The 17014-nt window shown below is 32.3% G+C and overlaps 1 protein-coding gene across 1 annotated transcript; it reads left to right on the forward strand.

The window, feature by feature from the left end:
• Positions 1-13662: 13662 nt before the first annotated feature.
• LOC140961448 (heavy metal-associated isoprenylated plant protein 32-like) lies at positions 13663-16227 on the forward strand. The gene is made up of 3 exons (XM_073419964.1): positions 13663-14100; positions 14421-14496; positions 14705-16227. Exons 1-3 carry the CDS (start codon positions 14071-14073, stop codon positions 15952-15954), a joined length of 1356 nt encoding a protein of 451 aa, XP_073276065.1. The 5' UTR covers positions 13663-14070; the 3' UTR covers positions 15955-16227.
• Positions 16228-17014: the final 787 nt, after the last annotated feature.

Genomic DNA, 17014 nt, shown 5'->3' on the forward strand with positions numbered 1-17014 from the left:
CTGATAGTGTCTATAAAAATCAGTAGATTATGATTAGCATACAATACGGTCCATTCACCACATATTTCCCGATCAAATATGAAATTGGTATATCGAGAGTTGCAAATGAATTCGAAAACGATGTGATATATCTTTGAGTGATTATAATGGCATCGTATGTACAACTAAGAAAACACTTTTCCTTAAAGCACAACTCATACTCAGGCCAAAGATTCTTCGATCTCTTAACTCATTAGATCACATAAGATATCCAAACCTATAGGCGCGAGGTAAATCCCTGACTATAGTACATCGGCTCCTACGATGTTGAAACAACACCCAATCTATCCACATAATGATCCTCGTGGAATCTGTAAATGATTCAAAGTGCAGTGCTAGTACGCAAAGCATCTATGTTGTCAAAGGTCAAAGGACTAATGATGTATAACTACAACCGCAAACTAATCCACCCGATAAGTGATAATCACTTGAAAAGTCCGAGAGATGGTTGTTCAGTGCAATCATCATATGATCACCCATCTATATGATTGGACACATCCATATGCATACCAATGATACATAGCGTTAACATTCCAAATGCTAGTCTCGAGTTCGAGCGACTTTGTTTCGATTTTTCTTACCACAAGTGTACCGTGTTAAGTTTTAGTATATGAGTAAGTAAAAGCATCATTCCCAAAGAGAGTATGTATTTAAAGTGTATATTAAGTATCATAACTAAAATAGTCTATTAAGAAGATTCAATAATGTCCTCTTTTGTTGACAGTTAAATAAATAAATGAATCACAACGTGAACACACATGTAAATGAATTCAATGAGAGAATGAATCTAGATATGTGATTTCATTTGTCTCCATTATATTCAATTGTAATTGGCTTGTGTACAACTAAAACCAATTCGTTCATTAACCGAGAACACTAAGTTAACTATCATGTTTTGCAAGTGATGAATAGAATTGTATTGTATATTACTGATCTGAACATCCTTATTCAAAATCTAACAATAAACAATATACGCAAACGATGTTATCACAAAGATTCTGATAGGGTTATACGTCTTTCAAACAATATAAATACACAATGATGAATTTTTTACGATCTTAAACTCAATCCTCTCTCTCGAGTGAAAGATATCAATTATGTAATCGATAAAATTATGGTCCGTGATTCAAAAGTGTAAGAACAAGTAAAAACACAAAACAACAACAAGATATTAATGAAAAAAACTCAATAATTCAAAAATAACATTTCGACCAAGATACACCAATCTCTAGACAAGGGTTTTAGTTCATAGCAAAATACAGTTCAAAACAAAACAAGTTTTTCGCCAATAAAGTCATAGATACAAAAAACAGGAAGAAGAGAAGAAGAAGGGAAAGAAGTTGCATTGAGTCGCCTTTCATTCTCCGGAATATACGTTCATCAATCTTTGATCTTTGTTCCTTGTCATCCCGATCCTTCTCTGGTGTTTCAGTTTTTTCATGTGTATCGCGGTCCTATCCCTTCTAATCTAGGGTTTTGTCCATTTTATAGTCGAAAAAATCAGCAGAGATCTAGTTTTGCACGCCTCGTCATGCGTGGGTGTACACCATCCTCGCGTGCGTATCTGTCTCTATTTCGGGAGGTCATGCATGCACAGCTGCAGACTCTCATTGCGCGGGTACGCGTGCTATTCTGTATCAGGTGCTCCTATAGTCGAACGCTCTTGTTGCACTGGCGCACGGTACTTCGTGCTTTCATCTCATTAATCCTTCATAAACTCTCTATGCTCCATCCACTTGAGGTCCGCATCGCTCCATTATGCACGTATCCCCACGATTCCTATTATGACACTAAAAACAATCACAAAAAGCGTAATTATACCCAAAACCAGCATATTTCATATCAATTTGTAGGCTAATTTAAGTGTAAAAATTGCATTTATCAAATACTCCTAATATTGAAATTTTGTTAGTCCCGAGAAAAACAATCACAAGCTAGACTTGAAAGCAACCTAGAAATCAATGAAATAACTACGCACGTCATGGAATATAAGAATCAACACTAGCCTCAGAGGTTAGGTATCCACGATACATAAGTCAAACACATGCCACATCACTCGAATTTCACGTGTATGTGATTCGCCAATCTCATCTATCTGCATCAATACTAAGATAAATCCATGCAATTCGTTTCATTTCGTACAATTTTGGACCCCTTGACTTTCATTCAAAATTACCATCACCGAACGAGACGTCCACTAACACAGATCAAAAGGATTTATTGGTTCTCATTGGTTTCAGTGTGCATTCAAGGTTTGTGTGCCAAAGTTTAATCTCGTGGCTTGAGAGCTGCAAGTGTACATGATCATATACCATATTTGTCGATTATGTTTTTCAAGTGCCTATAGGCTCAACTTTAGCAACTCTTCTTGAAATGACCACTACTCGTTTTTCATTAAAATATATTAGGAAATTTTTTTTCCTCTAAGCTCTCGGCCGAAACACATACTTATGTATATAAATATTTTAAATACTTTTGCACCATATAAAATAAACTAACCAACTATTATTTGAAAATCCAAAAGAACACATTTAAAACATAAAATCGTAAATCGTCAACCAAACCTAAATTTAAAAATTTTCAAAAGTAACGTTAATCCATAAAACCCAAATATACAATATCGATCTTCTACCTATATAATAAAGTTCTTCTAGCCTCAATTACATGCTTAAACTATTCTCTTCTCAATTACAATAAAGTTGAGGTCTAAGGCACTTGGACTTTCCTCCTTGAAACAAATATCGCATTCTTAAGTATCCTTAATGCTTAATTAGTACTAGCGTATAAAACTTACAAAGTTATCCCATGTTAGTGTTGGACTAATTCTAATAAATCAACTTTACTTATAAAATCAAATTCTCTCTCGATACGTTCCTCAAAAAATCCGATTCGTGCGGATTCACCCATAGAATTCTATAATTCTCATATCCATATTTTAGATTTCTTACTCGATAAAAATATTAATATTCATCCATTGGTAACCTACGTTGAACACAACTAATTCCTTTTTGTTTTTATTTCACCCAAAATTTCCGTATGAACACCTATTTCATAAACTTGTAATTCGAGCTTACACAACCCAAATAGTCTTAGGTAACATAATTCCAACACACATATTCACTTATTCCCAAGTTTCTTAATGACTTTCAAAAATTCCTCAAGACAAGGTGTCTACCTCACTTCTTACATGCGCCTAATAATTAGCATAACCATCAATCATACCCAACTTTCTAAAAAAATTTAACCCTAACAAATGCATAATTTTTAACTCTTAATGTCCTTAAGTTCTCCAAAAATAAGTTAAACTAACGTTGAATCTTATAACTTAACTAATTGATCAACTTTACCTTAAATTGTCGACCCTCTAAATTCTTAATTTGACATAACATTATTCTAATAACGATTAGACCTTCGAGCCCAACTGATTCATTCTACAATTCCCTTTATTACCATTCCTTACAACATTAATATCCAGATATAACAAGGTTCTAAACATCCCTTCAGGCCTAAATCACCGAAAATTCCTCTCACTTAAACCATTCAATTTTCACTTATTGCTAAACTAGTCCCCAAATTTCTTAACAATTGCAAAATTAATTCCCAATTTCCTCGAAAATTATCCAATTGGTCTTTAATTACGAAAATTCTACAATCCACAAGTTCTTGGCATTCCCAATTTCATTCTATAGGTTTCTCGTAACATAAAGTTCAATAATTTTAAACTTATTAATCCCAAACTCAATTCTCGTAACCAAATCTTAAATTTCCATCAATGCTTAAATTCCCAAGTTATACATTTTTATACTTCTAAACATTGTCGTAGTCTTCAAGTCATTATTGCTTATATGAAATCCTCAAAAATTAACCCAACTAGTAACCACGAACCATCAATATTTTCTTAGAAAACCTACATGCCCCAAAAGCATTCATAATTTTCAAGATTAACTTATGACCTATAAGTAGAACATTTGTACTACTGGCCCAAAAATTAATACAGTCAAATCATTTTCAACCTCTCCTAACCCCAATATTCGAATTCTTAGACATGTCCAGTTCCAAACGTAACCAACATGCAATCCGATCTAGTTTTTAAAAAATTTAATCTCCAAAACATATAAACAGCTCAACATGTACTATAAAACATATATCATGTAAACGTGCAGGTGAGAACATTAAAACATTTAAAACATTTAAACTTACAGACTTGAGGCTTGAGAACTGAGCTGCAAAAGCTAGCGGTGGCATAACCCTATACATGACCCTTGCTCTGATACCAACTGAAATGTCTGATCATTTTAAAATTCTACTTAACATATTTTTTTTTAAAAAAAATTAAAGGGGGACACACGCTCAAAATAATTTAAATAAGTTGAACAAGCTTTTAAAAGGTCATCCAACCTCTGGATAAAAAAAATAACTGCACTTAATTAAAACTTAAAATGAAATCAACAATGTAAAACAAGATTCAAACCCATTTAACCAAAATGCTTAAACACATGTCTCATAAACATATTATGCAGAAAAACCCAGGGTGGTCCTCGGGTTATCCAGTGCACCGCCTAGCTCAGCCTACCCAGTATTCAACGCCTCCAGTCTCCACATCAACGTGATTACCTGCATCATTCACACCTAATGAGTGTAAAGACTCAATACACATGTAAAGTTATAACGAGTACATATACATAACATGCAACAGTGAAAAGTACTGTAATCAACATACATTTCATGATTTTAAAAGCGTAAACGTAAACATATCGTAAAAGCATACGTGTCAAAACAACTCATCATATCATCATATACTTATACATTTACTTTAATTGAATTCAGTTCATTAGTTGTGACTTTCGTATCAGCTCTATTCGATTGATCTATCTACGTATAACCGTTGTACCCGGCAGCTGTCGTACATCAGCGACAATATTACCCATCAACTGAGCCTAGGCCTCATCATCATTGTAAACATATATCTTCAGTTACAATCAACTCTCATCCTTCAAAAACATCATCATTTTCATCATTTATCAAAATCATGCATATACGTAAATTTTCTTTAAAATCAAGCATGCAACGTATTTTACATAATTTCGTAAAAAATCATATACGTGATACATGACATTTAAAAACATGATAAATTTGTGATCAGAGCGCTGCCAGGACTTCTATCTCGACCCAGGTGCAAAACGACAATTTTTCCCCTTGAAATCCAAAATGACCATTTTACCCCTACACCTCAAAATTCTGACCCGAATCTTACCAAATCCCTTAAAACATCTCAAAACATATTTATAAGCATTTCTTAGACGTAAACTCAAGCTCGTATCAAAAATTATACGATTCGTTTAAAAACTTGGACCGGGGTCCCGGTTTTAACCCGAATCAACCCGAAACTTTACCAAACTTAAAATACAACTTAAACCTTTATGTTCAGCCTCTAAACCACCCGTTCCAGTCCACTTATGACCCTTGACCAGCCCCGGAAATGTTGCTGGAATTTTCTGCTCTAGTCCAAACTACAAAACCCTAGCGCCTCGACCATGAACCGTCGACTCTAGCCAACACGAAGCCGGACCAGCCTCGAACCAGCATACTCTAGGACCATGACTGACAACGTAACACCCTCCCTGGTCTACCCTAACCATGCCGACTCCCCAAGCATACGCAAGGCTCGGCCATGACACGAAAAGGGACAAAAATCCCTAACAGCCTCCACTCAAAAGCGTTCGGCCCCTCACCAAAACCACCAATGTTCGACTCCAGCAAGGTGTCACCCTTACTCCTGTCCTAAACAGCCCTCTAACACCATAATTCGGCAGCCCCTTGCAAAAGGACATGAAAAACGTGAGTTGCACACAAGATATACACATGTACGTGTCGAAACCTTTACAAAAACGATGCTACGAGATGCACCAACGAAATTTCATGCAAAAACATAAAACAACAGCATATAAACATGGTGTAAATGATGAGAAAGGATATAAATGGCGTGACTTAGCGTTTATATGATCAAAATCTTGAAGATACACGCGTGGGACGTGAAACGGAGAGGCAGTGGAGGAGCTTTCTTGAAGAAACTAAGGGGCCAATGGATGATGAAGCTTGCTGCTGAAAATAACGTGAGAACGCTGCTGTCGGGTTGAGTGGGCGGCTGCTATGTGGGGAATAGGTTTAGGGTTTGCTAACAAGGGTAATTAAATAGTTTAATTGAGAACTAAAGGGCCCCAACAAAAAAATTAAGGGATTAAAAGAGTTTTGAGCCCATTAAGCAATAAAACAAACCCAACAAGCCCAATAACAGTCCCAAAAAATATTTTTTTTAGGTACGTTTTTGAAAATATTGCCCGAACCCTCAAGAAGTCACATGAATCATTAAAAATTGCGTACTGGTTAAAAATATAACCCAGCGAGTAAAAATACCCAACCAAGGCCCATTATCAAAAATCATATTTAAAACACCCCATATTAAATAATTAAAATGAATTATTCAATAAATATATTTTTCCTAATTTTGCCCCGTTTCCGTTACTCGTTCGAGTGCAAAATGCAACTTAAAATCCATTACGCATGAACTTTAATAAACCATGAATCAAAACACATATTTATGCAATAAACATGCATTTAATGCATTAAAATAATTTAATAAAATACATAAGAAATTCGATAACTTGCATGCATGTGGTTCACGTGGATCTTCAAATTTTTGAGACGTTACTAGCCATATCCCCGAGCCATTGAAGATCACACAAGTATCTGATTTTGTATTCCCATCAAGAAACTCAAGTTCAAGGAGTTGCATTTGGGGATTTTAGTTTGATGGAGATCAAACAGATAGCTTATAAAGAAGTTTATAAGTGAATTCCATGCATTGGAAGTTGTGGAAGAGTTTAACTGCAAATTAAATGGGGAGAGTGGAACTGTCTGTTTTAATGAAAGAGTTCACAAAACTCGTTGCTGCCAAAATTAATCAATGCAAATTTTTTCTTTCAAAAATTTGAATTTTCATTATATGAACACGATTTGTATCGTCGATGCATCAGCACAGTCTGATCGTAGTCCGGGGTTAGAATGAGTTCACAATTATTTATTTAGTAAATTTAGAATCTACTATTTAAATAATAATTTCAGTAGTGGTGACTACTCTATGTGTAATAAGATTCTTATGGAATATTTTAGAGGGGACTCGAATTAATTANTAATGAAATAAAAGAATCTTAATAGGATGATGATTATGAATCCTAGTAGCATTGAGTCATTGTATTTTTATTAATATATGTTATCACATGTTGATAACATGTAACATAACAGTACAAGAAAAATGCACAAAATCATCTCCTCAAACAAAATTAATTTGAAGGAAAAATTTGGCCACCATCTTCCACCGCGCTGCCGCCGCAACACTGCTTGATTTTTTAAATTCCTGCAATTCAATCTCGACTCTAAATCGTTTAGATATCTAGTTTGATCTAAACGAGGAACCTAGTATATAATGGTGGACCTTTTTTTATGATCGAATGAGGAAGATATATCCGTAGAGATTTATAAGAAGGACCAACTCCGCTAATCTCGGACTGGTTTGGTGTCCAGCATTAAATAGGCAAAGATAAATAGATCTAAACACTCTATAAATGTTTTAATCATACAAAGCCCAAAGAACGCTTTAAACATCAAAACAAAATTTTTAAACTTCCGTTGCGCCTTGTGTGAGAAAATGGTAATCCAACAATGGTATCAGAGCCAATCTCTTCTCAATCATAGGATTTTTATTGTTTAAATCATGTTGAGAAATTTATTTCTAATCGCGTTTAAATTCAAAAAATTGAAACCACTGAAAAATCGTTTTTCTAAAATAGAAAAAAAATATTTTGCGGCTGTCCGGAACTGTTCTGGAGAGCGGTGTGGGGCGTGTGGGCAAGCACTGATGCGCTTTGGATGCGAGAAAACGATACTACAGCACCAACTGCTTGTATGTTGTTGCAGGCGATGCTATTGAAGAATACCCGAGGATGGGTTCATCAACAACGTAGAAATGTTATTCTAACATTTTTCAAGGGATGTATGATATATTTTTAACCAACAGCGGTATATTTTGCTCAACTAGCTGCTGAAAATGCTGAAAGAGGATTTGTCGGGATGCTTGGAAGAATTGATTCTATTGTTTGGGCTTGGAAGAATTTTTCCATCAACTTGGGCAATATAATATCAAAGTGGACACCAAAAAGAACCTTCAATCATACTACACGCGGTTGCATCTAGAGATTTATGGGTTTGACATACATATTTTGGCATACCAGGATACAACAACGACATCAACGTGCTGAAGAGGTCCGATTTTTTCTAAAACCTTGCAAAGGGTGAAGCCCCTCCCATGTAGTTTGAGGTGAACGAGAACGAGCACGACATGAGTTACTACCTTGCTGATGGTATTTATCCAACTTGGGCCGCCTTTTTGAAACCCATCCCTCAACCCTCTCGCAAAAAAATAGGATTTTTACACGAAATCAAGGAGGTGAGAAAAGATGTTGAGCGAGCATTTATTGTACTCCAAGAATGGCGGCATATAGTGAGAGGTTCATCTTGCATATGTAATCCAAATAATTTAGATTATATAATGAAAACTTGTATCATTCTCCATAACATGATTGTTGGGGATTAAATGATGATATGTTGGAAGATTGTGATTTTTTTGCATGGGATGATGAATATTTGCCTCAAGATATTGTCCTTTCAAAATATCCTACCATAGAGTTCAATACTTTTTTGGAGCAACGTGTCTACACTCAGAATTTTTTACACATATATGTATAGTGGAATTATTCAACTTTTTAATTATTTGTAATTTTTAATTATGTGTATTTCAGAATTTTTTATAATTTTTTTAATTATGTGTAATTTTTAATTATGTTTTAAAATTTAAATTATGTGTTATTGAATTTTTTAATTATTTCGTTTTTTAACTACCAAATTATTAAATTGAATAAAAAATGGTAAATTTCAGAAAAATGCATCTGTGAATGTTTCAATTAAAATTCAGTACCTACACATATTTTTTTAGGAATCAGTACCTGACAAATCTATACTTTTAGTTTTAAACCTTATAAGAAAATTTTAATTTTTTACCCTTTATTATTTAAAAATATATATTATTTTATCCACAAAAATTATATGTGTTTTCTCCATTTAAAATATAATTTAAAAAAAATATTGTTTCTCAATTATCATGAAATAAAAGTAAATACTTATTTTGACATACAAAATATCTATTATGGGTTTCAGATACTTGATTTCTCTCTTTGAATACTCCAAATATGTAAGAAAATACTATATTTTCGAGTATTCATCATAAATTCAGTCATTGTTGGTCTTTTCATGAAAAATATATTAAGGTGACTTATTCAAGTCATTTTATTTTTTAAAAAAAACATAAGTTATCACTCATCATGAAAAAAGATTAAATATTTATTTTGACATACAAAATACCTATTTTGGAGTTCCAAATACTTGATTTGACTCTTTGAATACTCCAAATGTGTAAGAAAATACTGGATTTTCGAGCTATCACGATAAACTTAATAATTGTTGGTCTTTTCGTTGAAAATGCATTAAGATGACTTATTCATGTCACCTAATTTTTGAAAAAACACAGTTTCTCACTCATTGTTGAATTAGAAAAAGTACTTATTTTGATTGATAAAATACATATTTTGGGGTTCTAAATATTTGATTTGGCTATTTGAATACTTCAAATGCGTAAGAAAATACTTAAGCTTCAAGTAATATTAAGTGACTTTTGATGGTGTCATTTGTGAAGTTAAAATGTGATACTTTAATTGGTACAAATAGTATATAATTAGAGTCTATAAATACATGACTTTATCCCGTAAATACTCATATCCAATTATTTGAGGATGTCAAAATATAATTTGAAGTTAATATGAAGTGACACCAATGATGATATTCGTGAAGTAAAAATGTGATGCCTAAATTATCACAAATAATACATAATTCGAGTCCAAAAATACTTGATTTTACCTTTTAAATACTCAAATTCGATTGAGTATGTAAAAATATATAGTTCGAAGATAATATTGAATGTTCTTTGATGATGAGATTTGTGAATAAAAAAACGTGTTACCTAAATTTGTACAAATAGTACCTAATTTGATTTCACATATACTTGATTTTACCCTTTTAAGACTCAATTTTGATTATTTGGGGATATAAAAAATATAGTTTCAAGTAATATTGAGTGACTTTTGATGTGTCATTTGTGAAGTTAAAATGTGATAACTAAATTAGTATAAAAAGTATCTAATTCGAGTCTACCAATACTTAATTTTACTCCCTAAATGAGAAGTTCTTAATTTGAGTTTGCAAATACTTGATTTCGTAAATGAAATACTCACAATATGTATTAAAATACTGGATATTCGAATAAGAAACGTAAGTTCACCAAATTTTGGTATTTTAAAAAAAATGTTGGTATTTTTATGGAAGATACATTTGAATGACATATTCATCTCATTTAATATTTTTTTTTAAAAAAAACAAATTCTCAACTAAGCATGAAAATTTTAAAGTACTTATTTTTACTTGAGAAATACCTAATTTGAGTTTGCAAATACTTGATTTCGTAAATGAGATACTCACACTATGTATTAAAATACTGGATATTCGAATAGACAACGTAAGTTCACCAAGTATTGATTTTTCCATGGAATAAGCATTTGGATGACATATTCATCTCATTTAATACATGATAAGATCCGTGAAATAAAAATGTGATATCTAAATTGTTACAAGTATTACATAATTAGATTCCATTGATAATTGATTTTATCCTTTAAAAACTCAAATTTGATAATAAGTACAATGAAAGAATATTGACACATATATTGAATGATTACCAATAAATATTATGAATGAATACTAATGAGGATGATATCAAATGAAGTATTGTCTTGTCATTTAATGAATACCAACAAGTATTGTGAATGAATATTAATAATATTATAAATTAATACTCATAAGTATAAATTAAAAATACTAATAAGAATAATGAATAATTATCAATAAGTATTATGTCAAATAAGTATAATTGTCAAATAATTCATTCAATGAATATCAAAAAGTATTGTCAATATTGATGAGTATTTTATAAATCATTAATCCAAGAATCGATAGACATGCTTAAAGTGCAAACTTCAAGCTCATTTACGAACTATGTTCATATTGCATCTTCCAAGTAGTCCATGATGAATAATGAACTATGTTTATCTACTTAAATGACATGAATAAGTATCCTAATGAATTTTTCATGGAAAGATTGTCTATTCGAATATCCAGTATTTTAATGCATGTTGTGAGTATCTCATTTACGAAATCAAGTATTTGCAAACTCAAATTAGATACTTCTCAAGTAAAACTAAGTACTTTAAAATTTTCATGCTTATTTGAGAATTTTTTTTACCAAAAAAAATATTAAATAAATTGAATATGTAATCTAAATGCATCTTTCATGGAAAGACCAACACTTAGTGAACTTACGTTGCATATTCGAATATCCAATAGTCTATTACATATTATGAGTATCTCGTGTACCAAATCAAGTATTTGCAATATGAAATTAGATACTTCTCAAGTAAAATTAAGTATTTTTAAATAATAATGCTTATTTGAGAATTTGTTTTTTTAACAAAAAATATTAAATGAGAAGAATTTGTCATCCAAATTCATCTTCGATAGAAAGACCAACACTTGGTGAACTTACATTTCATATTCGAATATCAAGTATTCTATTACATATTATGAGTATCTCATGTACCAAATCAAGTATTTGCAATATGAAATTATGTACTTCTCAAGTAAAACTAAGTATTTTAAAATTTTCATGCTTATTTGGGAATTTGTTTTTTGTTTTTTACAAAAAATATATTAAATGAGAGAAATATGTCATCCAAACGAATCTTTCATGGAAAGCCAACACTTGGTGAACTTACGTTGCATATTCGAATATCCAGTATTCTATTACATATTATGAGTATATCATGTACCAAATCGAGTATTTGCAAACTCAAATTAGGTACTTCTCATCCAAATGCATATTCCATGGAAATACCAACACTTGGATAATTTACGCTGCTTATTCGAATATCAAGTATTTTAATATATATTGTGAGTATCTCATTTACGAAATCAAGTATTTATCAACTCAAATTAGGTACTTCTCAAGTAAAACTAAGTAATTTAAAATTTTCATGCTTATTTGAAAATTAGTTTTTTTTTTTTACAAAAAAAAATATTAAATGAGATGAATATGTTATACAAATGAATTTTTCATTTAAATATCAGTACTTGATGAACTTACGTTGTCTATTCGAATATCTAAGATTTTAATACATATTGTGAGTATCTCATTTACGAAATCAAGTATTTGCTAACTCAAATTAGGTACTTCTCAAGTAAAAAAAATTACTTTAAAATTTTCATGCTTATTTGAGAATTAGTTTTTTTTTTTTACAAAAAAAAATATTAAATGAGATGAATATGTTATCCAAATGCATTTTTCATTGAAATATCAGTACTTGATGAACTTACGTTGTCTATTCGAATATCCAGTATTTTAATATATATTGTGAGTATATCATTTACGAAATCAAGTATTTACAAACTCAAAATACGTATTTCTCAAATAAAACTAAGTACTTTAAAATTCACATGCTTAGTTGAGAATTTAATCTTGATTTGCAAACTCAAAATACGTATTTCTTAATTAAAACTAAGTACTTTAAAATTTACATGCTTAGTTGGGAATTTAATTTTTTTTACAAAAAAAATTAAATGAGATGAATATGTCATCCAAATACGTCTTTCGTGAAAAGACAAACAATAACTGAATTTATGGTAATGGTTAGAAGATCCAGTATTTTCTTACACATTCGGAGTATTTAAAGAGCCAAATCAAGTATCTGGAACTTCGTAATAGATACTTTATATGTCAAAATAAGTATTTAATCTTATTTCATGATGAGTGAGCAACTATATTTTTTAAAAAATAAAATGACATGAATAAGTCATCATAATGTATTTTTAATGAAAAACCAACAATGACTGAATTTATGGTGATTGTTTGAAAATATAGTATTTTTTTACACATTTGAATATTCAAATAACAAAATCAAGTATCTGAAACTCCATAATAGGTACTAATATTTTGGTAGATGGAAAACAGACAATTAATTTGATGGATAAAATTATATATTTATTTAAATAATAAATAATAAAAGGGCAAAAATGTAAATTTATCTTTGTAGGGAGTTAAAATTAAGTTTGTAGTGTTTTCATGTATTGATTTGTAAAATAAATCATCTAGGTACCGAATCGTAAATCACAGATATACATATGTATTTTTTTCAAATTTGCCCATAGAAAATCATATTTCAATGTGATTTCTGCAATATCGTCCCATACACATATGAATGAGATCACCAACTTAGTCACACAACTGAACATACCGTTAATAATAGTAACTGACAGTATAATTATCCTATTTGTCAAAGTATGGATAACACTAAATTTATTTAAAATAAAATTAGAATTTAAGCTTGAAAAACAAAGGAATGAGAGAGACCATGCCATATGTGCCAGTCTGCACTTTGCTTATAATAATAGAGCTCTGTGTCTCCCACTTTTTCGCCCACAAACACACACAAACTCTGGAACAAAAGGAAACCAGACCTCAGCAACAAATTTTCCGTTTATACCCACTTTTTCCCTCTCAAATCTCTGTGAACTGAGTATTGTTTTTCCTTTGAAGTTATTTTATTAATGTCTGCTTGAGGCCCATTTGATGTCACCCAATTTTGCTCATTTGTCATGGAGTAAACTTCACACGGAGAAAAGGTTCAGAGAAGGAGAAAGAAGCCATTTTTATTTCTTTTTCAAGCTTCAGATCTGTCAGCAATAAACTGTTTAGTTTCAACTTTCAACTTATTGTACTATTTTTGGCTTCTGTGTGTGTTGTTTCTGTTGAGTAGAATGAGTAAAGACGAGTTCTTGAAGATCCAGGTACTTTTTTTCTTCCCCTCTGCGGTGTGTGCGTGTAAAATGTGTCTTTACTGTGTGTTTAGTGTGAGTTTTTCGGCTTTACGGGCTTTTACTTGCTTTGGACTTAAGATCTTTGATGTCATTTTTCTTTTGCCGTTGGTCTCTTTTACTTTTTGTTTCTATCTGTGAGATACATTGTCCAATAAGCTCCAATTAGAAAGATTCATTAGCTTTCCTTTTACACTTTAATTTCTTGTTTCTTGTTTCCTTTTCCTTTTGTTTTGGCTAAGATATGAACTTCAGCATGTGTTCTTTTTTCCTTGCTTTGCTTGTTCTTGCAGACTTGTGTCCTCAAAGTTAATATACACTGCGATGGTTGCAAGCAAAAAGTGAAGAAAACATTGCAGAAGATTGATGGTATATACAGTTTCAACTCTAGACTTGATTTTTTAAAAAAAACCTTTATTGAGTATATCTGTTTTGCAATTCTATTCATGTGAAGAAATGGTCAAATCTTAAGTCTTATACCACTGCTCGGCTAAACATGTTAATTTTGTCCGTAAAACAACGTTAAATTGCTTTCTTGGGCTAAGATTATCTTCGAAATTTTTGTGTTTTACGACAGGGGTTTACACCATAAAGATTGATTTAGAGCAGGGGAAGGTGACAGTATCTGGTAATGTTGATCCAGCCACGCTCATCAAGAAACTAATCAAGAATGGGAAACACGCAGAGATATGGGGGGGTGTATCAAAGCCCCACCATAATTTTCAAAACCAGCTTAATAATCATTTCAAGAATTTGATGACTGATAATGGGAAAGGTGGAAATAATAAGGGGGATATTAAAAAAGGCGGCGATGATAAGCTGAAAAGCGGAGGTCAAGATCCAGTTAAGCTACTTCAGCAACTTCAACAGATGAAAGGGTTTCAAGATCTGAAACCGTTGCCACTTATTAAGGGTCAAAATCAGAAATCTGGCAAGTTGAACTTGCCTGAGGATGAGGATTTAAGTGATGATGAGTTTGTTGATGATTATGATTATGATGATGATGATGATGATGATGATGATGATGACGATGAGTACGATGATGATGATGACGATGATGATGTAGAGGATGCTCCTTTGAATAAGATGAAGCCGGTGGGTGCTAACGGCCATGGTGGTTCGTTTATGTCTAATTTGCTTATGAATAGCCAGAATGTTGTAAAGGCTGGTGGTAATAATGGAGGGAATGGAGGTGAAAACTGCAAAAAAGGTGGAGGCGGTGACAGCGATGGTGCTAATGGTGGCAAGAAAGGTGGTAACCAGAGTCAAAGTGGTGGCAAGGGTGGTGGTGCACAGCCTAAAGACATAAAAAACGGCGGCGGTGGAGGCGGTCAGAATAACAGGAATGATAACCATGGTGGTAGTGGGGCTACAAATGGGAAAATTTTCATGCCTAATGGGGCCAAGAAAAGTGGTGGAATGATTGATGAGACTAGTGACATGCCGAATATGATGAACATGAACTTGTCCATTGGCAAAATGGGTAATATACCGACCCGCCCAATCGGTAGTTTTCCGGCTGTTCAAGGCTTACCGGCCTTGAACGCCTCCTCCGGTGGTGGTGGTGGATATTTTCATGGTGGAGGACTCGAGCAAATGGCCGGAAACCACCCCTACCACCAGCAGCAACAACTAGCGGCAATGATGAACCAGCGACGTGCCAACGGGCACCAGAACTTTCAGCGAATGATGTATGCACGGCCTCCGCCGGCTGTAAATTACATGCCTTCCTATCGTCCTTATCCCTACCCTCCACCACCGGGCGAGCAGATCGACCAGTATAGCATGTTTAGCGACGAGAACACCTCTGGCTGCAACATCATGTGAGGGTCGATCAAGAACATGCCAAAATTCAACCTCGGCTTAACCCGAATCACGGCGGCTGTGGTGGTGGATCGTGGTGGTTGAATTCCAAGTTAATGACTTGCTAGCTTGTTATAATATACATGGAAAGTGTTTTACCTTGTTATCAATATATATATTTTTAGAAAAAAAAATGCCCTTTTGAATCTTATGTTAAGGGTATAGGAGTTCTTTTAATAGATTATAATAATGTTCACATAATGTTTGTAATCGGGAGAAATTTATATAATGTTTATATATATATATATGAGCTTTGATATGCTGCACACTTATCGTGCACACCTATGTGAGCACCGATGAGGTGTCGCTCACCNTTCTGTGCAGTCATTTAATATTTCACAAAAACTCACGGTCTCACGGGTCAATTCAATTTTGTGAAACAGATATTTTATATAGGTCACGAAAAAATATTATTTTTATGTCAAATATATTAATTTTTATTGTAAATATGAACATGAGTGATTCGTCTCACGAATAAAGATTCATGAGATCTAAACACCTACTCTTAATATTTTATTTTTAATAAACTATTTTATTAATTAAAAGTAGTTGACTTTGAAAAAACTATATAAATGTGAAATAATTAATAATAAAATCATTAATGGACTAATGAATGTACTCCACATTATATATTTGTGTCCATATTTATAAGTTTTTAAAAGTATCTATAATTTATTGATAAATATTAAATAAGATGTTACAAGATCGTTTAAAAAAACCATAATTAATCAATCTATAGTCAGTCTACCTTTATGTTAAAATTTGTCGATCTTGCATTTATTCTTGCATAACGGGCCTAGAACTAACTAATGAATGTCGCTTCTATCTTTTCATTCAATTAAAGATTTCTGTACAAATATATTTTTTAATTTTATTATAAGAATATATATGAATGAAACAAACAAAGAAATAAGTGGATCAAAGAATTTTTTTTTTTTTTTTAATTCAGTGTGTATTGTTATATTGTACTATTTATCATCTCACTTGTGATGTAGTAACATAAACTTTTTCTAGTAATAGAGAG

The sequence above is a fragment of the Primulina huaijiensis genome, chromosome 16 (genome assembly GCF_012295235.1).
Source record: "Primulina huaijiensis isolate GDHJ02 chromosome 16, ASM1229523v2, whole genome shotgun sequence".
In the NCBI taxonomy this organism is placed as follows: Eukaryota; Viridiplantae; Streptophyta; class Magnoliopsida; order Lamiales; family Gesneriaceae; genus Primulina; species Primulina huaijiensis.

What these genes read in the sequence shown, in the direction of transcription:
- LOC140961448 (XM_073419964.1), top strand. Translation starts at nt 14,071, where the DNA reads ATGAGTAAAGACGAGTTCTTGAAGATCCAG. An exon ending in ACGAGTTCTTGAAGATCCAG is followed by an intron (nt 14,101 to 14,420) that starts GTACTTTTTTTC and finishes TTGTTCTTGCAG; the next exon opens with ACTTGTGTCCTCAAAGTTAA. An exon ending in AACATTGCAGAAGATTGATG is followed by an intron (nt 14,497 to 14,704) that starts GTATATACAGTT and finishes GTTTTACGACAG; the next exon opens with GGGTTTACACCATAAAGATT.